This window comes from Pelodiscus sinensis, unplaced genomic scaffold, assembly GCF_049634645.1.
Source record: "Pelodiscus sinensis isolate JC-2024 unplaced genomic scaffold, ASM4963464v1 ctg94, whole genome shotgun sequence".
Classification (NCBI taxonomy): Eukaryota; Metazoa; Chordata; order Testudines; family Trionychidae; genus Pelodiscus; species Pelodiscus sinensis.
The window spans coordinates 243506-268341 of NW_027465874.1; the positions used below are offsets into that span (position 1 = coordinate 243506).

The 24836-nt window shown below is 45.6% G+C and overlaps 1 protein-coding gene across 5 annotated transcripts in view; it reads right to left on the reverse strand.

The window, feature by feature from the left end:
* EIF4B (eukaryotic translation initiation factor 4B) overlaps positions 1-17954 on the reverse strand; it is a 36765-nt gene extending 18811 nt beyond the window's left edge. For 2 of the 5 annotated variants that reach the window (XM_075915928.1, XM_025182527.2), the window contains exons 1-3: positions 12408-12548; positions 8596-8736; positions 7425-7633 (exon numbers count right to left, since the gene is read on the reverse strand). In XM_075915928.1, the coding sequence (XP_075772043.1) occupies positions 7425-7633; positions 8596-8736; positions 12408-12426 (369 nt within the window). In that variant the 5' untranslated portion in view covers positions 12427-12548. Of the gene's footprint in view, positions 1-7424; positions 7634-8595; positions 8737-12407; positions 12549-17798 lie in introns of those variants that run through there. The other 3 variants (XM_075915929.1, XM_075915930.1, XM_075915927.1) reach the window with 3 other exon arrangements.
* Between the last annotated feature and the right edge of the window lie 6882 nt (positions 17955-24836).

The following is a 24836-nucleotide window of genomic DNA, read 5'->3' on the forward strand; positions in this document are numbered from 1 at the left end:
ATATAGTGAAGATGTTTGTTAATCATTTTGAGGAAAGAAGAACTGACATCACAAAAATATTTTCTATGACAACTGATGGAGCCCCTGCTATGGTTGGAAAATGGAAGGGATTTTGTAAGGATAATTGAGGAACATATTGGCCACCTGACAGTAAATTTTCATTGTATTTACCAAGAAAATCTGTGCACCAAGATTTCTAACTGAGCTTAATAAGGCGATGACTACAGTGGTGAACATTGTGAATTTTCTTGTTGCTCAATGTGCCTTGAAACTTGGGCAGTTTCAAGCCCTGCTTGAGGAAACGAACAGTGGACACAAGGACATTCCGCTTCACAGCAATGTTAATTGGTTAAACAGTGTGAAGGTTTTGACACTTTGTGGACTGTCTTGATACAAACAAGATCTTTTTGTCAGAAAAAGGTTGAAACTACCCCAAATGGGATGATGGCAAATGACTCATAGAACTAATGTTTCTAATTGACATCACCGCGCATCTAAACAAACTCAATCTCGATCTGCAGGCCAAAGTGTTCTGGGTCTTTTTGAAACACGGAAGGCATTTGTTGCAAAACTTGCCATTTTTTCCTCAGGACACTGACACCTCAACTTGCTGCTATTTCCAACATCTTAAAGAACTAATGCAACATTGCCCCGTCAGTGTTGCAGAGATTAAAATGTACATGCAAGAACTCACACCAGAATTTTGTCAGATTTCAATATTTCCAACGTTTTGGCCTGATGTTTTCCATTCTAATCAAACTAGACAACGCTGCTGCCAGTGATATGGATTCAACAGTGTTTCAGAGGATGGGTGTTGAGGATTTCAAAATGCAGATAACTGAATTGCAAAGGTCAGACTTGTGGGCCTCAAAGTTTACACACTTGAGGCGTCACACACTTGAGGCTACCCAAGACAGATCATGGGGTCTCTATCATCGCCTGTTGGAATTCCCTGTCTGTGAAGTTTGACTGCTTGAAGAAAGTGGCATTTTCACTTTGGATCTACATACCTCTGAACAAATATTTTCTCATATGAAGACTTTTTTTGTCCATCCTGGAGCCGGTTAAAGACTGAACACTCAGGCTTGTGTGCTGCTTAAAGTGTCAAACTATAAGCCCAATATCAGAGAACTCAGTAAAGCCAATTATCACACTAAAAGGTAAGATCTGCATTTTTATTTATATATGAATGAAGCTGTTGTAAAGAGGACTATTATTGACTTGAGAAAGTATCACTGGCACTCGGACCCATACATAGAGGTGAGTGAATCAAAACTCGGCACTGCAACTCTGAAAGGTTGCTGATCCCTGCCCTGTAAGGTCTCCTGTGTGGCCAGTATTTACCAGCAGGAAGACAGCTCTCCAGCTGGTATAAGTAAACCACTCCCAAAAAGCAGCATCAATTATGTCAGCCCTTACCTGCTTACAGCGCTGTTCCCACCTGCGCTGTTGCCCATTAAACGTCTGTTGACCAATAAAACTTACACAGACCAAAGTGATAGTACAGACAAAGTGTCACCTCTCAGAGGGAAAAAGTTACCACTGCCTCCCATGTAAAGCTAGTGCAGTCTTTACAGAGGGTGAAACTAAAGCACAGCAGAGTCTTTCCCAAGACTCCCCTGCAAGATAGGGACAGAAATGGGCCCAGGACTCTTAGGTTCTACTCTCAGCTCAACCAGAGATTAAATCCCTATTATCCTCTTGTAATCCCTCTTAGTCACTTACAAGACATCTTATTCTTCCCATTTATTTTTCAGATATGTAGATCTTAGAGAGCATATGAGATGACATATTACTTCTTCACTGCAAGTTAAGTATCCATTTTGGATGCAGCTATATAGGCTACTATTTGACATGGCCAGGAAACGAAGATGGACCCTGTGTTGTACTGTCTCATAGGACACTGCACAAGCAAACTGCCTATCCTGCTTTCTCTGCTAAACACATTGGAGAGCAAGTTTGACTAGGGAATGGAGGAGATACCATTCCAGGGACTGCCTAAGCTTCAGTAGTTACTCCTCTGGCTTCCATCCAACTCATGGCTTGCTGCAGGAGTTTCAGCCATGCTATTACTTCCAAGTAGGGAGGGGATGCTGCAGCATTAGGCAGAAGAAATAAGTTCTAGATACAAGTTGAAAATGAACAATAAATGCAAGCAATGTCATTTTGGCCATAATTCTCTGCTGTGACCAGCGGAGCTCAGTCACATGGACAACATTCAGTTCAACACCCAATGACTCATCAAGCAGTATTTCACATTGATCTTCAGCACCACTTTGGTGCTTGTGTTATTTCAGGAAGGGGAAATTTCCCTACCTGTAATTCTTCTCTTTCTACCACCATTCCCCTCTATTCCAAGTGGAGACTGTTGGAGCCTCTTGCTTGATTAGGGCTGTATTAAGATTTCATAGCAGCCTGCACTCCTCTTTAAAGCAGTTTCCTTCTTTAAACCCTGTCTAGCAAATAACAGGTGACATGAAGAAACTTTCCTTCAAGTTCAATTTGTGGGACGCAGCATACATTCACATAAAATCTGTGGCTATTGAGATTTTATGGGCATCTGAAGACTGGATTCCCAGAGTCACAAAGATATTATGTATTCCTGCTGGCAGCTAGGAGTTGAGGGGAAGATAATCCCAACTTTGTACCCTAATGTCATGATCACCACACATACAGATCATCTGCTGGTGGAGGACAGTATCACATCTTCAGAAAGAGAATGACACAAACAGTTTCTGTCTTTGCTGACAAAACCAGGAGCTGCCTCCTTTAGGCAGACAAGCTTGCAAAATCAGCCACAGAAGTAGAATTCTCCCTACTTGGTCTAAAGACAAGAGGAGGACAGAACACTCATGATGCATGAGATGAACTGCTCTTTCAGAAGTCAGTTCTCCTGCTCAGTGGCCTTTGCTGTGGAGAAGCAGTGGGAACAACAACTGCATCATTCTGCTGGGAAGCAGCAAAGAAATCCCAGCCTGAGTGAGACACCCATGCGTAGCCCACAACCAAGAAGGGAGTCTGTTACTGGCTAAAAAAAGCATCTTGGAGAAATTGAATCTTTCCCCAGCTCTAATGCTTACTGCACAGAATCAGTGTAGTCAGCAGTTTACAAGTGAAAAAAGTGATCTGTCCGAGCCAGCTAGAGCAGGGGTGGCCTACCCGCAGCTCTGAGCTCCACACGACTCTTTGCTCATAGAAATGTGGCTCTTATTAGGATTACAATACCTCTGGTTTCTCCTGGACATGTCCCAGTTTTCCCGTGTTAAACTGCCGTCCAGCCGGCTTTTTTAAAAAACACAAAAAATGTCTGGGATTCAGGGAGGGGCAGTGGTACCTGCCTTCAAGGGAACAGTCAACTCTTTCAGAGCCACATGCCTAGACAGTTGACGGCCACTCTGCGTACGCACCCCAGGACCTGGAGAGAAAAAGTGCGTGGCTGAGGCAGCAGCTCTGGTGAGACCCAGGGTGTTAATAAAAGAATCTGGTACTGCCTGGCTCTGGGGGAGGGGTGGGTGCATTGGGTTGGAGCAGGAGAGGGCTGGGGGTGCATTAGAGTTATAGATATATAAAAATATATAATATGTAGCTCTTTGCACTACTATCCACAGCTATTTTGGCTCTTAGTCTCTAACTGATTGGCCACCTGAGCTAGAGCATTCACACCAGGGAGTGGGAGAAAATATCAAGACTCTGATCTGACAATTACAGAATAAGACAGGGCTACTCAACTTTGGAAGCCCCGGGAGCCAAAATGATACTGACAGCACATGCCGAGGGCCTCAACTTAAATGTGGTTGCATATATATGCAGATATATATGCAAATAGCTTCTTTCACACTGACGGGCATGAATACACAGATTAAGGAAAGACTATACAACACACAGGCCCCATTTAAATCCGTTCTGCTGATACTAATAAAATGCAATATTGACCCGATTTCCACCCATATGAGAGCACTTTTAATGAGCAATGAAAGTCCAGGAATTTAACTACTAAAACACATATCAACAGAAGACCATTATATTATCAGCTGTGCGGCGGGCTGTCCCTTTAAAACACCACCTCTGCAGTGATTCAAAGGGGCAGCCGTGGAGCCCTGAGTCAGCTGGGGAGTTCCAGCTGATCCCAGGCTCCCCCCAGCATTTCCCTAGAACCCGGGATCAGCTGGGGACTCTTGTGAATTTCAAAGCAGGCACACCACATGCAGCCCAGAGTCAGCGAAACTTCCCGCTGGCCCCAGGCTGTACATAGTGTTCCCCATTCGTCCTTTGAAATGTACAAGAGACCCAATGGGGGCTCTTGTACATTTCAAAAGAGGAATGCAGAAGTGCCTATCGATTAGTCAATTAACTGCATTTTAACATCCTTATAGGTCATCCAAAATGTTTCAGTGTCCTCTTCCTTATGCCTAGCTTATAGAACTGCAAAACAATAGTATTCTATCATCTCTCCTTTAAATGTGGCCCTCAAGACCAAATGTCACTGCTGAAGGTGAAACTGCCTTTACCTCAACTGAAAATGAATTATCAGTCAATGCAAGAACTGACTTCAGGGATTTGACATCTAGAAAATGAGAAGAGTATTCAGTTTTCAGCTCTGGATGTATGCTGGAAAAAAAAAAAAAAAATCAGCATGTTCACTCAGCTGTGTCACTTGCGAGTTGAGTGAGTTAAGTCTCTTTCATGAAGCACATCTGCAAAAAGGGCCAGTTTTGTTTCAAAACGCAGAAACCTCACATCAGAGAAGGCAGGGGTTTTTTTTTGCCTTGAAGTTTAAAATTGAGTGCATTTAAGTGGCGTGTCATATCAAGGAGAAAAGCCACGTTTAGCAGGAATGTCTCTGTCTAAACACAACAGTAAATCCCGGGGAACCTTTGCCTCCAAAAAACACTCATACAGCAGGCAGTAGATCCATAAACAGATCTAACTCTTTGCCTCGACTCAGTCATCTAACTTCTGCAAGCATTGGCAAGTCACTATACTGTGTTTTGTACTCCACAACCAAAGCTCGAAATTGTCTGTTTCAAGGCACTTGCAGCAACGAAGTTGATGATTTTTGAGACACTATCCATTGTGCTCTTGAGAAATCCTCTCTTCAGTTTGCTGCATAACTGGTGCAGAATGCAATGGTATGAAAAGAAATCTAGAAACTGTGGATTTTTCTTCAGCAAAGAAATTAGCCCCTTCTCTTTTCCAACCATGGAGGGAGCGCCAACAGTTGTTACCAAAATAAAATTCTTTGAATCAATACATTTCCTGGTCCTTCAAAAAAATGCCAGCAGCGCAAAATAAATGTTCTCTCTCCTAGTTTGACCCATCAAAGGTAGCAAAGTAAGAATTTCTTCGACAGTTTTTGCAATTGAAAAAACGCACCCAGATTATGAGCTGAGATGTCTGAATGATCAGTAGATTCGTCCACTGCTAGACTGAGATACTCAGTGCTTTCAAAAACAGATTGCCTGAAATGCTTTCAGCTAGTCTTACTATAGTTGAATCAGACACTTGCAGTTTTGATATTTAACTATATCCTCTGTTTTTAACTCTGCAAAAAGTGATTCACTTCAGTCCAAGAAGCACTGCTTCATCAATTCACCTTCAGTAAAAGGTCTTTTCGATTTAGCTATATGCCAATCCATTTTGAAGGAGGCTGTAACAGCATTGCTGTTTTTATAGGGCAAACAGAACACATCTTGTTGACCACAGTAAACTTCCAGTACGGAATGTATCTTAGTTTCTCTTAAATTGCTGTCAGGTAGATACAAGTCTTTGAACTCAGGGTGACAAGATTCATGGCATTGTTGCAGGTTTGTTTTAACACAGCGATAATCTTTTGACAAAGATGGCACATTGGTTTTTCATCTCCCAAACAGGGTTGAAAACCCTGTGTTCATCCAACAAGCATCTCTTCTTTGCTGCCGTTTTAAATGCGCCTTATTAAAAAAAAATTGTATACCAATTTTTTGGGTGTTCAGCTTGAAGTTTCAGGCTGTGTGTTTCTTGGAGTGATTTTACTGTTAAAAAAAAAAAAGTTTCCAAGCCAGAGCACTCCAAACCTGCGGCAGGTGGGGAGCTGGGCAAGTCAGGCCGGACACAAGAGGCAAAAAAGGACAGGTGCCCGGGATCCCCATTCTGGATTCCCAGCAGGGCTGACATCTCCACACAAGAGTCCGTTGCTCCGTGAAGAAGGGAAGCAGGGCTGCCCAGCCACACGCTGGGCCAAAATGTAACCAGTGAGAGCCAGTCAGCACCTCTCAGGTTCTGCCCAAAAAGCTAAGCAGCCAGCACTTCCCACAATACCCCGGCACTCCCAAAAGCTCCTCCATGGGGCTAGAAACACCGACACCTTGTACTCATCTGTTTCAACCAGTCCTTCCACTTGCGTCTTTCAATGCTCACCCTACCTGGGAAACACCACGCCATTATGGAACCTGTTCCCAGTGGAGGCCATGTTCAAAGGATCCCACCCGCAGGCCGTATGTTAAACCCCATGTGAACCCAAACTGCACCGCGGGCCACATGTGGCCTGTGTGTTGAGTAGCCCTGGAATAAGAGAACTCTGAGTACCAGACTACACACAACCCAAAACAGTCTATAAGAATGCCAGGAGATAGTAATGCTGGGCTCAGGCAATAAACCTTCAAAAAAAGATATTTGCCTTGTTAGAAGTCAGCTTGCAGAAGCTAGAACAAGTGGTCTCAACTGCTCTTAGCCACGAATGGCTTGCAATGAACACCTTTATTCTCTTTAGTGGGTCCCAGTGCTTTTTTTGGTTTAAAAAAGAGTGCTGGTACTCCAGTGGAAAAGTTGTTAAGTTCTGACTGGAGGTACTGGTACTGCGTACGGAGGTGCTGGTACTGAGTACCGGGCAGTACCATCACCAAAAAGGCACTGGGTATGTCTATCCTTTGAACTGGAAGTGCAATTCCCAGGTCAGGGAGATGCAAGCACATTAGCTCTGATCAAGTTTGTTAGCTACGCAGCAGCAGCGGGAAGGGCTAGGCACCTCAGAGTAAAGTCTGATAGACAAGCATACACTTAGGGTGGGTAGCTTTTCCTGCTACATACATCTCCACTATTTTTTTAGCATGCAACCTCAACCATGGGTGTATCTCCTTGAGCTGGATTTTACATATAGACGGCCTCAGAATGTAACAGGACTGAGCACCAAGGGCACAAACCATGAAGAAGTGGGATCCTACAAGGAAAATCATAGGCTTTACTCCCAGCTCCATTCACTTTTTGGGTGATGTGGGACAAGTCATTTCAGTCACAGAATTGGCACAATATCATGAGCTTCTTCAGGAGGGCTGAGAGCTTAACAGATGAGAGAATCCCACAAGCCGTAAGTTACATTCAGCCTGCCAACTGCTGCTATGTGGCCCCCATGTCACCAAAGCTTAAAATTATGCGCAACAGATACTCACATTGAGTCCTCTGAAGAAGTCCTTGATGGACTCCTCTGTTACATCATACGGCAAGTTTCCCAGAAAGGCAGTGTAGGGGGGTGACTTTGGGAGACGGCTTCTGTCTATATTGGGTTCCCGAGCAGCCCGAGGTGCGGTGGGTAGGATGGACCGGTCAATTGGTGGGGCTCGATACACATCATCATCGTTACTATGCCAAGTGGTGGAAACTAGAAGAGAAATTTTGTTCAGCATGTCTTGACCATGTACAAGTTCCCCCAGAGCTTCTCACATCCCCTCTTCATTGCAATTGTTTGAATTTACTTGCAGCTCCCTTAGTTGTAAAATAGAGGCATTAAAGATGGTCAAGAAAAGTGTTCAGTAATATAAAGAATCCCACAACTCAACTCTGTTGTCTATTGTAGGGCACCTTTCTCCCAAACATTCTATAGCACATAACAAAAGAAGGACTGCTAAACAAAGATAGGGTGCACCTATCGAAGAAGGGTAAGAGCTTATTTTGATACACACTGGCTAACCTAGTCAGGATGGCTTTAAACTAGGTTTGACGGGAAACCAGGTGACCAAAGCTAATAGGAGACCTTGGAGAAGGGTCAGAAATTGGGGGCAGCATGAGCTGTAATAGCAAGGATAAGAGACAGAACTAGGAGGGGAAAAAAAATTAAATCTTAGATGTCTGTATACTAATTCAAGAAGTGTGGGGAATAAGCAGGAAGAACTCATAATGCTAGTAAATAAACACACTTATAACACATTGGCATCGCAGACTTGGTGGGCTAATACACATGACTGGAATATTAGTATAGAGGGGTACAGCTTGCTCAGGAAGGACAGTAAAGGAAAAAAAGGAGGTGTTGCCTTACATATTTAAAATGTATACATTTAAACTAAGTTTGAGATGGAAATCGGTGAGAGACCTGTTGAAAATCTCTGGGTAAGGATAAAAAGGGAAAAAACCCAAGAGTGATGGCATGGTAGGGTCTACTACAGACTACCTAATCGGGAAGAGGAAGTAGATGAAGCTTTTCATTAAAAAAACAAAACCTAACAAAAACATTCAAAGCACAGGACTTGGTGATGGGAGACTTCAACTACCCAGACAGTTGTTGGGAACATAACACAACAGGGTACAGATTATCCAACAAGAGATGGAATGCTAGCAGCAAATTACCATCTCCTTCCAGGTCATCTGTCTCGTCGGCCCAGCTGACTGGTTTCGGAATAAAGGTGCTTCCACCACCACTGCCACCATCTTCTGCCAGAAAGTCCGTCAGAGTAAGGGTTTTCCCCTTCTTGTTCTTCTTCTTAGCTGCTAAAGAGGTGAAGGAGACACAGATAAGTAACACTGGGGCACAATTAATTCCAATAAATGCAGGGAATGGAAGAGTTACTGCCCTTCATATAATGCCTATGGAGGCAGGCATCCTACATGATCAGGAGGAACAGGCAAAAGTATTTCTTTCTGTCAATGTACTACTGCCTCTTGGAGAGTCTACTATAACAGCGGTGTGCAACCCGTGGGGGGCAGATGTCTTCCTGGTGGGCTGCAGCGCTAGGCCAGCCACCATTTTGTTCTCCCGGCTCGGTGCCCAACATACGCACAGTGGCGGGGGGGGGGGGGGGGGGGGGGGGGGGGGAGTGGCAGGAGAGTGGACCAGCATTTTCAATGAAAGGGGCCGCAACAAAATATTCCCAGTGCTGGGGGTCATGAATCAAAAAAAGTTGAGCACCACTGTGCTACAGTGACATAACCGCACTGCTGATATGGGACCAGATGAAGAGATTCACACCCTCTGTAAAACATGGCAACAGCAATGCCTTGCCTCACAGAGGCTGTGAGGAGAAATGCATTTAAAAATGCTAAGATCATAGAACCATAGAGCTGGAAGAGACCTCAGAAGGTCATCAAGTCCAGCCCCCTACTCTAGGCAGGACCAATCCCAACTAAATCAACCCAGCCAGGGCTTTGTCAAGCCGAGACTTAAATACCTCTAGGGTGTAGAGACTCCACTACTTCCCTAGGTAACCCATTCCAGTGCTTCACCACCCTCCTAGGGTACGTCTAGACTACATGCCTCTGGCGACAGAGGCATGTAGATTAGACTACCCAGCATAGGAAAATGAAGCAGCGATTTAAATAATCGCCGCTTCATTTAAATTTACATGGCAGCCGCACTGAGCCGATCAGCTGTTTGTTGGCTCAGCGCGGTAGTCTGGACACTCCGCGGTTGACATCAAAGGCATTTGTCGACCTCCGAGGTATGCCTCATCCCAGGAGGCATACCTGGGAGGTTGACAAATGCCTTTGATGTCAACCGCAAAATGTCCAGATTACATTTCTTGTGTTTTAAAACTGTACACTCTCTACAACTTCTATTTTGTTTACATTAAGAAGAAGAGACTAACACTAATCAGGTACTTCCACATGCACAGAACTATGGAAACGTACAATAAAACATCACCATACAACCACACACCGGTAATACTGAGATCAAGTTTGTATTAGTTGGTAATTAACACAGCAACACACATGTAGTGAAAATTTGTGCTATACATCTGAAAAGTAAGGATATAATTCCTTACTGACCCATACGCACATTCACATATTAACCCACCTGGAAAGATTTTTTCTGTGGTTGCAAAAAACCAAAACATTTTCACCAGCATATGACTCTAAACTAGTAAGCAATTTCCTTAAACTTTCAAAATACCACTTTAGGTCCAAGACCAACCATGGAAGACAGTTACCCGGAACTGGACATTTTAAAACCTGGAATTCTAATAAACTTTTAGCCTCAGTTTTCAGAAACACCTAGTGATTTTGAGGGCTGAACTTGAGACATTTTACAGGTTCCCAATTTTTAGCAGAAGGATGCCAAACATCTTTGAAAGTCAGGCCCCTCCAAATATCTCAAGCTCAACATCCAAAGCTATTGATGGCTTTTGAAAATGTATGCCCTTATCTTTAGTACTGGTTGTAGAAATGTTGCTGAATTTCATGCAGATCACTTATCAACATTCTCGTAGAGGAACGAAGTGATCTCTGTATTGTGACAACCAGTACCTTTCAATAAATGCATTTCATGAACAAATCTTACTTGCTTTCAAATCTGTTCCGCAACTGCAAGTAAGCCAGCTCTTGTCTAGCATTCTCTTTAGAACAAGCAGGGAACGACTCACTAGTCGTTCTGGCTGTACACTGAATGTCTAATAATACCTTCCCCTGTCACCCAACCCTATTTCCCACTCTTTAGCATACCTGATTTACTCTGTATTCCTATATTCCCCATTGGTCTCAATCCAGACGGTAGCATAGCAAGAAGGGTCACCCCTGTATTTTAGCCCTCTGCTGCAACACCTGGGCCATTGTGTACTATAGGACACCTAAATACCCTGGGAAACAAAGCATACCTACAGAAAAGACACAGCCCAGACTTGATGACAGAAATGTTAAGCTATACTCTCCACAGGATCTTCATTCTAAGCATCTTCTAGCAACATCCAGGAGAGGTACAGAACAGTTAAGAACGCAACAGTCAAGGCCAATTCTTTTTGTCCAGTAATTTTTTTTTTGCTTGCTCTGAATCTAATTTGACATTCCTAGAAACCTTCCCTTTAGTTTAAACTTCAGTAAACAAACTGGAAGACTTCTTGCTGTGGGGCTGTCAGAACAGTATAATCACATGCAACCAAAAGAGACCTTATCAGCTGCTTCTCTAACCATCTGGGGGGGGAAGGGGGGAGAGAGCACAAGATTGGAAAGTTGACTAGTCTGCAGTTAACTGCTGCCATCACAAGAAAGATAGCAACAGTTCAGCTCCTACAGACCAATAACCTGGCAGCAATTAATTTCACAGCCTCCCATCCACCATGCTGCCAACTGTGCAAAAGAATGCAGACTCTGAACATGGGCAAGTCACAACGATTACTGCCACATGACAACAGGGCACTCTACTGCCCAGACCATTAGACATCTCTCACCCCACCAGTCAATTTAGAACTCCCTTAGGTGGTCACAGTAGGTATTACTATAGTACTTCTTACGCTGATACAAAGCTTTCCAAATCACCAATGCCTTTCATGGAGTTAGTAAAGATGTCACATGATCAAGATTACCCATGTTCAGTGTACATTCAGCATCTTGAAGAATGGCCCTTTAATAGAGTTTCCATATCATGGCTGGCTTAAATCTACACAGTAGGCAGAAGAGATTTTCAGCATTAATAAACTTAGCAATGTGGGATGACAGAAGTACTGTTACTGCAGAATCCATGGCTGCTCTCCTTTGGTTTCTATTAGCTCCCTGAGGATGTTCTGTCTTTGATCTTCAGCCTTTAGTGACCCTTCTGCATGCCTTACAGAGCCTGGGGTACAAGGATGCCATTGGGCCCCATCTTCACAGGCAGGCACACAAGGTATCTGTACTAAGTGGGCTAGATTACTCCTTCAGTCAAGTGTTAGGAAGGAATGTCATTGAGTTGGAATGGTGTAACATTGGTGAGAGGGTAATGTGACCATAAAGTTAGGGCCACAGGGATATCAATGGCATTTCACAAGATCCAGGGTAGGCTATTGCAATCAGCATCACACAAAGGGGGTGGGGGGTACTTGCTCTGTTTCTATTCCTTCCCCTTCATTCTGCTCCCATCTCCTTCTGTCTGTTCTGCCCAGGGTTGAAGATTGCTTGGTATTTTCTAATGGGAATAGGTCTTGGCATGACTTTCTCCTCCAGTAGCTCCCAAGAAATCTATTTCTCTGTAATCTGCTCAGCTTCTCCTAATGGCATACTAAAGGAATTCAGCACTACCTAAGTTTTCTCCCCTTCCTCGAGCAGTAGCTCATTGAGAGCTTCTCACAACATTAAAAGACTACACTGCTCACAGCAGCATATTTTCTTCAGAAATTAAGTTTGACAACAAGGCACTTCTCACACCCTCCCAGGCAGCTCAGTATGAAGCAGCAGCTTCAAATAAGTTTACTTACTTTCTTCTGCTGCCTGCATTGTAACTGGGCAGATCCTGAACAAAGATACATGGCATTTGTTTGAACTGCTGTCCTTCTCACTTTCCTACCCCCTGCCCACCCTAGAGTCTAAATCCTGGAGCAAAGCCCCATGGTCCTTTTTTATTATTATTAACTACCTCATTCTGTTGCCATGGAAGCAACTGTGAAATCACAGATTTGGCTTCATGGCTAGGAAGAGGAGAAAAAAAATTCTTGAAGCAGTTTTGACCTCAAGCAAGATGGGAACAGAAAGCAACAAAAATCCTTCAGGTTGAGTTCCAAGGAGCTCCAGTTAATAAGACTGTAGGGCTGTCAGACTCAGTTCCTAGAGTCAGGAAGAATTTTGAGATGCGAGGACTATAACAAAGATGATAGATCTTCTATTCCCCATTTTGCTCCACCATCCATAAAGTTTGTTCTGTAATTACTAGCCTCCTGGCAGAGAGCTTACCCCATGCTTTCTATCAGTAGATCTCAAAGCTCTTTATAAAGGAAGTCAGTATCATCATTCCAATTTTACAGGTGAGGAAACTGATAGAGAAAGCAACTTCCCCAAGGTCACAGCCATGAATGAAACTCATACTCAAAGTCCCAGCTGAGCCCCACTAAGCCATACTGTCTTTTCCAGAGCCCCTCAATAGCACTCAGGGCTGGTCAATACTACAAGTTAGATTGGCTTAACTACATCACTCAGGGCTATGAAATTTCAGGCCTTGTGCGATGTAATTTAGTCAGCCTCAGTCCAGGTGTAGATACCACTAGGCTGGCAGAGGAATTCTTCCTTCAGGAACAGGTGGATTTACAACTGCAATGGATAGGTTTTTTCTGTTGCAGTAGAATCTGCTCTATGCCATTGCAGCTGCACCACTCTGGCATTTCTAGCGTAGACATACCCTCAATCTTCCAGAGAAGTCAGAGGAATCTACACAGCCTATACTGAACAAGAACAAGACTTGTAGCTAACATTTGATCACAGGGACACCCCATTTTGCATTCTACCTAGAACAGCTATTTAAGGAATAATGCCCTTTACCTAAAATGTGTCAGAAAAATGCTTAGTGGAGAGTCCATACAATTTGCTGGAATTATTTGAGTACAAAGACAGATTATTGCTTCTTTCTTCTCTGGTTACTCAAGTGATACGGCCAGAATTCCATTTTACTGAAAACTTACCTTTTCAAATCTCTTTTCATTCTGGTTGCCTTCTGCTCTACCTTTTCAATTCTTGTCACACATTTAATTCAGTACTGTAACAAGACTTCTAAGCACTACGTCAACTATGGCTTCATCAGTGATTAAAACAACACCACAGAGAATTAAATCAAAATGAGAATTGTCTGCCCTAGGGGAGCTTTAGAAGTTCAGACACTGTATAAACCACTCAGTTTACAAAAAGTAATTATTTTAAAGGTGGTGATACAAAATCTATATGCTACTTGTGCAGCTTTGAAACCCTCCAGAAAACCTCAGGAGTAAAGGTCTCATGATGTATAAGGGGACCCTCCTGATGTAGAAGAAATTGAGAAGACTCCACAGACTCCCCTTTCTGCAAAATGCTCAGGATTCATGTTTTTATCATGAATGGGAATGCTACTGCTGAGCACAGCAAGCAGAGGTTGGAAGAGTTCTTGCAAATGGGGACAATCAGAGAATCTAGCTAACCTTTAAGAACTAATTGCTATGACATTGGAATGTACAAGGGTTAAGAATTAAAATAGGATTACTCCTTTATGAGGGTTGAAGTTCAGTTTGCCAGGGGTAATCTCATGGCATCACACAAAGAACTAGCAGATCATCATCAGCAACACACTGCAGTCACTGCCTTGAAAAATGTCATTTAAGCGCCCTCCTGCTGGCAAGTGTTGTTCAGAAAGAAGGTGGCTGAAGGTGTGTTTCATGTACATTCCCACCACCCAAGAATATTTACTTGCTGTCAATGATTGGTTACTAAATGACAGCAAAAACACTGCTAACTAGAGCAGACGCTGCATTCATAAAACCTGCAGGCTGGCTGTTGGCTCAATTTCATCAAATGGCTGACAAGTCACAGGCAGGAGCTAACAGTATGAAGCAACTTCTGTAGTTGAACACAGTGCTGCTTATGCATCACTGAACCTGTGGAAACCTCATATGGCTGACAGAACAATGTAGGGAAAGCCAGTTGGACAAAAGAAGCTCTTTCTTGCCATTTATGAATTACCAACAGCCAGCACCAGCTGCCTCCTTAATATGAGCAGAAGCTACCAGTTATACCTGGGAGTGCCAAGCCCTTCAAGAACATTTTCTTAACATCTACAACTGGAATTGGAGTTTCCCCAGCTGCTATATACAAACAAAAATCAAATGCCACTACTAGACTCAAATGTAGCTTATTGAAATATTATCAGCCATTCAGATATGTACAGACAGTTGCTACAAAGTCTACATTTTAAAGTACAGAGCATTAACTTTTATTAATGCAGCTTTGTAAAACCATTGGGAAATCTGATCAGCCTAGGCATAAAACCTAATTGCTTAACTTTTGATATGATGAAATGGTAGTCTTTCTTAAACTTATCCCATTAAAAGTTACCCAGGCAAGTGTGAAACTAAGGAATTAGTATACTGTATTGTATATAATGTAGCTAAAAGAAATCTGTGTTTCATCAACCACTGTCCCTTATCCTTAAACTCCAAAAAATTATTCTGTTTTTGGGCTGCATCACCACATCATGGGCTCAGGTTCTAGCCAGCTACAGACATGCTTGTGCAAACACGGAGGCTACGTCTACACTGGCCCCTTTTCCGGAAGGGGCATGTTAATTTCAGCGATCGCAATAGGGAAAGGCCGGAAAAGAGCGTCTACACTGGCCCCGATCCTCCGGAAAAAGCGCCCTTTTCCAGAGGATCTTATTCCTACTTTGAAGTAGGAATAAGATCCTCCGGAAAAGGGCGCTTTTTCCGGAGGATCGGGGCCAGTGTAGACGCTCTTTTCCAGCTTTTCTAAAAGCCGGAAAAAAGCGGCGGACATTTTTATTTAAATGCCGCGGGGGATATTTAAATCCCCCGCGGATTTCCCTATTGCGATCGCTGAAATTAACATGCCCCTTCCGGAAAAGGGGCCAGTGTAGACGTAGCCATAGGGAAAAGGCAGGTATGTCTGCCTCAAACATTCTGCTGTGAAATATGGGACCATACAGTTCTTCTGATGGAACTCAAAATGGCATTTGCAAATTCAAAAGTTTTCAGTTTTCCTTAATTGCTGTCCTGATGCATATCCCTTGACATTTCAGTTGGACAGCAAGAGCAGTCACTGCAATTCATATGGGGTACATGTGATTATATGTACTTAACTTAGAAAGAGGTGAAAAAGTACTCAATCCAGAGCGAAAGTGAGTTAAGAAAACTGCCTGAACAGTTATAGTGATGCTTTGGCCTTTTCTAAATGTCAAACACTGTAGCAACTTATGCAAAAATGCAGAACACAGATTTTACCTCCTTTTCTCCACAGATCTGCACAGGAATTAGCACCAATGACCTGTGATACAGCTAGGACTTTTGCTGTTACTGTTATCAGAAGTATGACAGGTGTAGCCACACTAGTCTGTATCTACAAAAACAATGAGGAGTCTTACAGCATGCATCTGATGAAGTCTGTCTTTGCCCACGAAAGCTTATGCCCAAATAAACCTTTTAAGTTAAGGTGTCACAGGACTCCTTTTTGTAATCAGAAGTGTAAACAACGAGCTAAGAGACAGAAGTCAGAGTTTATTTTAAAAGCTTCAGTACAACCCTAAACACAATAGCTACAGATGCTACAGTTCTTAATGAAGCAATACTAGCTGGGTGCCAGGAAGAGTCCAACCGAGTAAAGCTATTCTGCACAAAAATTAATGGGAATTTCATTGCTCAAGACATGACAAGACTTAAATAAAGGAGCTTTCCATACCCAAACAAATAGGCCTTTAGCTCCAGGTTTTTAAGAAGGAACAGTCTTTGCTGAAGAGTTGCTTCAAAGGGATCACTTGCAATAAAGTGCCTGGGGTGTTGGGTTCATATGGTTAGAAAGAAGAGCCCTATTAGGAGAGTGAAGGGTATGCAATCTTCCAGGTTATTTTTTGGATAACACCTGCAGATGATGGTGCAGTCTGGCGCATTTCAAAGGCATATAAAAGTCACAGCCCAGAGTAAGAGAGTAACAGAAATTCAGCTAAGGCAGAGACTGTTTATCATCCAGAGAGGTGATTCAATCTCAAAAGCAGAGAAAGCCCTTACAGTTTAGATCAACTCTCACATCTTATTCTGAAGGGGAAAAAATTGCTGGAATGCCTTCCTCAACCTTTCAGGGATTCCATCCTGTCCTTACGCTCCAAGAAATACAAAGCAGACTGCAAACCTGGAAAGGGAGGGGAGCCATGTACTTCTGAGATAAAGGAGCCAATTTCAATCCCATTTTCCTGGAGCGAAGAGGCAGTACAGCAGGGCCCAACCCCCCATTTCCTGCAGTGGAAGGGCACTGCATCCCGGCTACTCAAGGGAAGGTGGGCAAGAGAGCTGGGACAGCAAGCAATTCCTGCTGAGGGCAGGCAGAAGGAGAACTGTACAGAGCAAAAGGAAGTGTGCTGTAACGGGAGGGCGCCAAAGACGTGTTCTTGGGGGGTGCCAGCTCCCGGGAGAGGGGCAGAGCAGAGATACAAACCATGCCTCCCGCAGGCAGGGCTGCCTCTCCCTCCCTACGGCATCCTCGGGGGCAGGGATGACGACACTCAGCCCTGGGCGCAGGCCGCAGATATACGGGGGAATAAGGGACAGCCCGCCCGTTCGGGCAATGACGCAGCAGAGGGGACTCCCACGTGGCGCGCTGAGGAAACAGGCCTCTTACTCCGGAGACCCCTGTTCCACGCGCCCCCACGTGGGTGCCACTCAGGCTCCTTCTTCCTCTCTCCGAGTCCGCTCCCACCCCCAGCCAATCCCCGCGCTTGCGCAGACGCGCGGTTGAAGGTTCCATCTGGCTCCCCTCCTCCCTCCCTTTCCCGTCAATCACCGCCGGCGCGAGCCACCCCCCCGCAACTCTCCCACCCCACCCCACTCACGGCAGGATGGCGCGCGCGTTGCGGGATGGAACGTTCCGAGCCACGGCGCGCGCTCCTGCCTCGAATGGCTGGGGGGACGCTGCGCGCGCTGGAGAAACCTGAGGGGAGAGGTGGGTGGCGCGCGCGCGCGCGCGATCCCTCATGGGAGGAGACAGGCGCGTGCTCCCCCCGTCTTCCCCGGGCCAGAAAGGGCGAGGGGCGGCCCGGGCCGAGGAAGCGGGTGGAGCTCCAGGGCCGGAGAAGGGATCCAGGCCCGGCTCAGGCTTCAAGGGCCCGCAGGCCGCCGAGCACCACTCACCTGAAGCCGCCATGTTGGGCAGAGGGAGAGAAGGCAAAGGACCCGGATGGGGCCGTCACGTGACTATAGCGAGGCCAAAGCCCTCCTTCCGAACGGGCGGGGCCCCGGAGGAGGTAGCCTGGTTGTTTCTGCGGTTCCAGGCGCTGCGGTTAAAGCCGCGGGTCGCGGCCGGGAGAAGTATTCTTCGCTGAGCATCGCCGCACGCTCTCGATTTGCTGATGCCAAGAAGGGGCTGGAATTGCCCGGCTTGGGGGGCTGTCTGTAGTATTCGGCCCCCCGGGCAACCATGCCCCCGTCCCTAGAGCCCCGCCCTCGGCTATCGGGGCAGTAGTGAATGGGGGGGAGTGGGGAGAGTTCCCGGGGGGGGCAGAGAGTGGGGTTGGGGAGAGTTCCCGGGGGGGGCAGAGAGTGGGGGTGGGGGGAGTTCCCGGAGGAGGGGGCAGAGAGTGGGGCTGGGGAGAGTTCCCAAGGGGCAGAGAGTGGGGTTGGGGAGAGTTCCCGGGGGGGGGCAGAGAGTGGGGGTGGGGGGAGTTCCCGGAGGAGGGGGGCAGAGAGTGGGGCTGGGGAGAGTTCCCGGGGGGGGGCAGAGAGTGGGGCTGGGGAGAGTTCCCGGGAGGGCAGAGAGTGGGGGTGGGGGGAGTTCCCGGGGGGGGGCAGAGAGTGGGGCTGGGGAGAGTTCCCAAGGGGCAGAGAGTGGGGGTGGGGAGAGTTCCCCGGGGGGGCAGAGAGTGGGGCTGGGGAGAGTTCCTGGAGGAAGGGGACAGAGAGTGGGGGTGCGGAGAGTTCCCAGCGGGGGGTGGGAGGCAGAGAGTGGAGTTGGGGAGAGTTCCCGGGAGGGCAGAGAGTGGGGCTGGGGAGAGTTCCCCGGGGGGGCAGAGAGTGGGGCTGGGGAGAGTTCCCCGGGAGGGCAGAGAGTGGGGCTGGGGAGAGTTCCCCGAGGGGGCAGAGAGTGGGGCTGGGGAGAGTTCCCGGAGGAAGGGGACAGAGAGTGGGGGTGGGGAGAGTTCCCCGAGGGGGCAGAGAGTGGGGCTGGGGAGAGTTCCCGGAGGAAGGGGACAGAGAGTGGGGGTGGGGAGAGTTCCCCGAGGGCAGAGAGTGGGGCTGGGGACAGTTCCCCGAGGGGGCAGAGAGTGGGGCTGGGGAGAGTTCCCGGAGGAAGGGGACAGAGAGTGGGGGTGGGGAGAGTTCCCAAGGGGTGGAGAGTTCCCAGCGGGGGGTGGGAGGCAGAGAGTGGAGTTGGGGAGAGTTCCCGGGAGGGCAGAGAGTGGGGCTGGGGAGAGTTCCCCGGGGGGGCAGAGAGTGGGGCTGGGGAGAGTTCCCCGGGAGGGCAGAGAGTGGGGCTGGGGAGAGTTCCCCGGGGGGGGGCAGAGAGTGGGGCTGGGGAGAGTTCCCGGAGGAAGGGGACAGAGAGTGGGGGTGGGGAGAGTTCCCGGAGGAAGGGGACAGAGAGTGGGGGTGGGGAGAGTTCCCGGAGGAAGGGGACAGAGAGTGGGGGTGGGGAGAGTTCCCAAGGGGCAGAAAGTGGGGGTGGGGAGAGTTCCCGGGAGGGCAGAGAGTGTGGGTGGGGAGAATTCCGGGAGGGACCGGACGACAGAGAGATTAGGGTGGCATGTGAGGTGCAGTGTGTTCAGAGTGCTGAGCCCTCCTGAAAGACCACAGGCGGATCATGCTCCACATCTCCAGGACACTGCAGAGCTGCCACCTCTGGGGTACTTGGCCGTTTATGGGCACAGTGTGGTGAGGGCTGACTGAGAGGAGCAAGGAACATGTTTATTTCCAGCTGTTCACTGGTGCTCTGTAACTAGCCATGGCTTTGTCTACACAGGAAAGTTTTTCCTATTATACTGTTCAATCATACTGCACTGTCATCAATCACCTCCTCTTATGTGGACACTCTTATTCACCTATGAGTGGGCTTTTCTGTCTAATTTATACCACATGGGATAGGATTGAAGCTAAAGCAAAGAAAACCATGCTTACATCAGGATAAGAAGCTTCAGGGGGTAGCGAGTTGGTCTGTACAGGGTAAACTTAAAAACAACAAATGCTCTGGTAGCACTTTATAGACTAACAAAACATGTAGACGGTATCATGAGCTTTCGTGGGCGCAGCCCACTTCTTCAGATGACCAGAATTCAGAAAGGAAGAGGAAATGCAAATTAGAGTGCAACATATTGGACTGAAGTGGAGATGAACGTAGGAGATAGCTGTGTAGAGAGTCTCTGGGTTAAGCTAAAAGGGGTAAAAAACGAGGGTGATATCATGCTAGGAGTCTACTACAGGCCACCTAGCCAGGTGGAAGAGGTGGATGAGGCCTTTTTTAAACAATTAACAAAACTATCCAAAGCCCAAGATTTGGTGGTGATGGGGGACTTCAACTATCCAGACATATGTTGGGAAACTAACACAGCGAGGCACAGGCTATCCAATAAGTTTCTGGACTGCATTGGAGACAACTTTCTGTTTCAGAAGGTTGAAGAAGCTACCAGAGGAGAAGCTGTTCTGGATTTGGTTTTAACAAATAGGGAGGAACTAGTTGAGAACTTGAAAGTGGAAGACAGTATGGGGGACAGTGATCATGAAATAATAGAGTTCATGATCTTAAGGAAAGGTAGAAGGGAGACCAGCACAATTGAGGTTATGGATTTCAGGAAGGCAGATTTTGATAAGCTCAGAGAACTTGTAGGTAAGGTCCCATGGGAAGCAAGACTGAAGGGAAAAACAACTGAGGAGAGTTGGAAGTATTTCAAAGGGACGTTGTTAAGGGCCCAAAAGCAAACAATTCTGCTGTGTAGGAAAGATAGAAAATATGGCAAAAGACCAGCTTGGCTTAACAAGGAGATCTTGCATGATCTCAAAATAAAAAAGGAGTCATATAAAAAATGGAAACTAGGACAACTAACAAAGGATGAATATAGGCAAGCAACACGGGAATGCAGGGGCAAGATTAGAAAGGCAAAGGCACAAAATGAGATCAAACTAGCTACAGGCATAAAGGGAAACAAGAAGACCTTTTATAAATACATTAAAAGCAAGAGGAAGACCAAGGACAGGGTAGGCCCACTGCTTAGCGAGGAGGGAGAAGCAGTAACAGGGAACTTGGAAATGGCAGAGATGCTCAATGACTTCTTTGTTTCGGTCTTCACCGAGAAGTCTGGAGGTGTGCCTAACGTAGTGAATACAAGCAGAGAGAGGGTAAGTTTAGAAGATAGGATACACAAAGAACAAGTTAAAAATCACTTAGGAAAGTTAGATGTCAGCAAGTCACCAGGTCCTGATGAAATGCATCCCAGGATACTCAAGGAGCTGATAGAGGAGGTATCTGAGCCTTTAGCTATGATCTTTGAAAAATCATGGCAGACAGGGGAGATTCCAGAAGACTGGAAAAGGGCAAATATTGTGCCCATCTATAAAAAGGGGAATAAGAACAACCCAGGAAATTATAGACCGGTCAGTTTAACGTCTGTCCCAGGGAAGATAATGGAGCAGGTAATTAAGGAAATCGTATGCAAACACTTGGAAAGTAATAAAGTGATAGGGAATAGCCAGCATGGGTTTGTGAAGAACAAGTCATGCCAAACTAATCTGATAGCTTTCTTTGATAAGATAACGAGCCTTGTGGATAAGGGAGAAGCGGTGGATGTCATATACCTAGACTTTAGTAAGGCATTTGATACGGTCTCGCATGATATTCTTATTGATAAACTAGGCAAATATAACTTAGATAGGGCCACGATAAGGTGGGTGCATAATTGGCTGGATAACCGTAGTCAGAGAGTTGTTGTTAACGGTTCTAAATCCTGCTGGAAAGGGATAACAAGTGGAGTTCCTCAAGGGTCTGTTTTGGGACCCGTACTATTCAATATCTTCATCAATGATGTAGATATTGGGATAGAGAGTACTCTTATTAAGTTTGCAGATGATGCCAAACTGGGTGGGGTTGCGACTTCTTTGGAGGATAGGGACATAATTCAAAATGACCTTAGCAAGTTAGAGAAATGGTCAGAGGTAAACAGGATGAGGTTTAATAAAGAGAAATGCAAAGTGCTCCACTTAGGAAGGAACAATCAGTTCCATACATACAAGATGGGAAGGAGCATGGCGGAAAGGGATCTAGGGGTCATAGTGGACCACAAGTTGAATATGAGTCAACAGTGTGATGCTGTTGCAAAAAAAGCAAATATGATTCTAGGTTGTATCAACAGGTGTGTTGTAAGCAAAACTCGTGAAGTCATTCTGCCGCTCTATTCTGCACTAGTTAGGCCTCAGCTGGAGTACTGTGTCCAGTTCTGGGCGCCACATTTCAAGAAAGATGTGGAGAAATTGGAAAGGGTACAGAGAAGAGCGACAAGAATGATTAAAGGTCTAGAGAACATGACCTATGAAGCCAGGCTTCATGAACTGGGCTTGTTTAGTTTGGAAAAAAGAAGATTAAGGGGGGGCATGATAGCGGTTTTCAAATATCTAAAAGGGTGTCACAAGGAGGAAGGCGAAAATTTGTTCCTCTTGGTTTCTGAGGACAGGACAAGGAGTAATGGGCTTAAAGTGCAGCAGGGGAGGTTTAGATTGGACATTAGGAAAAAATTCCTAACTGTCAGGGTGGTCAAATATTGGAATAAATTGCCAAGGGAGGTGGTGGAATCTCCCTCTCTGGAGATATTTAAGAACAGGTTAGATAGACATCTGTCAGGGATGGTGTAGATGGAGCTTGATCCTGCCTTGAGGGTGTGGGGCTGGACTCGATGACCTCTCGAGGTCCCTTCCAGTCCTATTATTCTATGATTCTATGATATGCAAATGAGCACTCCATTTGCATTTCCTCTTGCGGAAGAGGCTCATAGTTTAGACGTAGCCTGGGGCAGGAAAAAAACCAGACACCCTGAGCCATGTAGCTATGCCAACATAATATCCAATGTGGATGCAACCATACTGAGGAAAGAGGGCTTCCATTGATGGAATTCAGAACTCTGATCATCTGAAGAAGTGGGCTGCGCCCACGAAAGCTCATAATACCATCTACATGTTTTGTTAGGCTTTAAAGTGCTACCAGAGCATTTGTTGTTTTTTAAGTTTATCAGGATAAGAGATGTCTACACTAAAGAGTCATTGCTAGCCCCAAAAGCTATGTCTACACTGGCGGGTTCTTGTGCCAGATATATGCAAGAGGTTTTTGCGCAAAAAAGCACTGTGTAGATGGCACCTTTTTGCGCAAAAAGCCCCTTTTGTGCAAGAGCCATTCTTCCCGAGGAAAAGAAAAGGGGGGTTTTGCACAAAAAGGTGCCAACTGCACAGCACTTTTTGCGCAAAAACCTTTTGCACAAAAGAGAAAGGAAGAGGAAATGCAAATTAGAGCACAACATATGCAAATGACATAAGCATTTGCTCTTGTGGAAGAGGCTTGTAGTTTAGATGTAGCCTCAAAGTGCTACAGGACCATTGCTGCAGCACAGATGCCTACTCCAGTAACAGAAGGGCATGGGGATCCTGCCATAGGGCTTGAAGAGAGCCCAAATGGTCAAAATCTTAGTTTTTACAGATCATTTGAAATTCAGCTATTGGTGGAACACAATTCCTCCGCCCGCCCGCCCCCCCCCCCCCCCCCCACTGGGCTGGAATCTTTATTGACTTGTGGGAAAAGCCATAACATCCCCTAATGCAATACTGGGGTATCCCTGCAGACTTTGAAGAAAGAGCACCTTTTACTGAGTTCTTAGCAAGACTTACTGACGTGCCCTAGTATCGATCCCTGGACACATCTTTTTAACTTATTATCTGTAGTCCTTGCTAACAGAAAGAGTGAAGGCCCTTTTGCTCCTACAAACGATAGGTCTTTACTAGTGTTTCCTGTAAACTGTACTTGTGCAACCACTCAGAAGAGATTCAGATGCTGCCCAGATGATTAGCAGTGCCCACAGCTAGGTTTTGTTTCTACTGGTGATGCACATTTGCACATGCGTTGGTAGACACAAAAATTATTCAGCACGTGGATGGAAAAATCTGCATGTGGATGGAAAAGATTAGAGGGAACATTGGTTTTGTCTCGTTAGACAGGCCTAAGGTCCCCAGATTTTCAGTGCAACACTTTTCTTTCACCACACAAAATCCTCCAATTGTTTGAAAAAAGAAGGCAAAAATAACCTCTAAATTTATTTTACCTTTTTCAAGCCAACTCTGCATTTTTAATGCTGCTGGAAACATGAGCTGATGATTATTATGCATACAGCTATGGCATAGGTGAGTATGTTAAATGAAGAAACTGAGGCACCACGCAGCAAATGACTTGCCTGCGTGTACATAGCAAGATAATTGCCAGGGCTGGGGTTAGAATTCAAGAGTATTGAAGAAAAACAACTATCCCAAATCATGCCCCCATTCAAATTAGCCCCCTACCTTTGCGGAGCTGATGGGAAAACCACAGAATTTCTGGTTCTTTAGTCCACAGTTTCTGCTCAGGTTCCCGATTTCTGGAAGGCTTTTGGGCCTTGCTAAGGGAAAGCCCCATTTTGCAGCTTTTTCCTCCAATTTTTCTGCCAACCGACTCAGAACTTGGTATGCTCAAAGTTCTCTCTATTTCTCTTAAAGGGGCCATCACTTAAAAAGACTGTAAGCTATTGCTGGACTGTAGTTTTATCCAGTCTGGCTCCTGGAAAGATTATAGTACAATACTGACAGTGTGCCATATTGGTCAAAGTAGGTGTTGGGGAAATAGGGCTTCTTGATCCTCTTCCTAATCCTATTAGTAACTCCCTGACTAACTGGTTAACTCACTCCACTGCCCTGTAAAGTGGGATTAATAATGCTGGCCTATCTAAGATGGAAGATAATAATCAACATAACTACTAATAATTATCATATATACACTGGTTTAATTCACACACATAAGGTGCTTTGAAAACCTCAGATGAAAGGAGCTATGTATATGTCAACTATTAATAAAGGAAAAACTTAAAAAATAACGAATAGTCTTGCAGCACCTTAGAGACTAACAAAAAACATAGAGGCTGTGTGTAGACTGGCATGATTTTGCTCAAATACTTT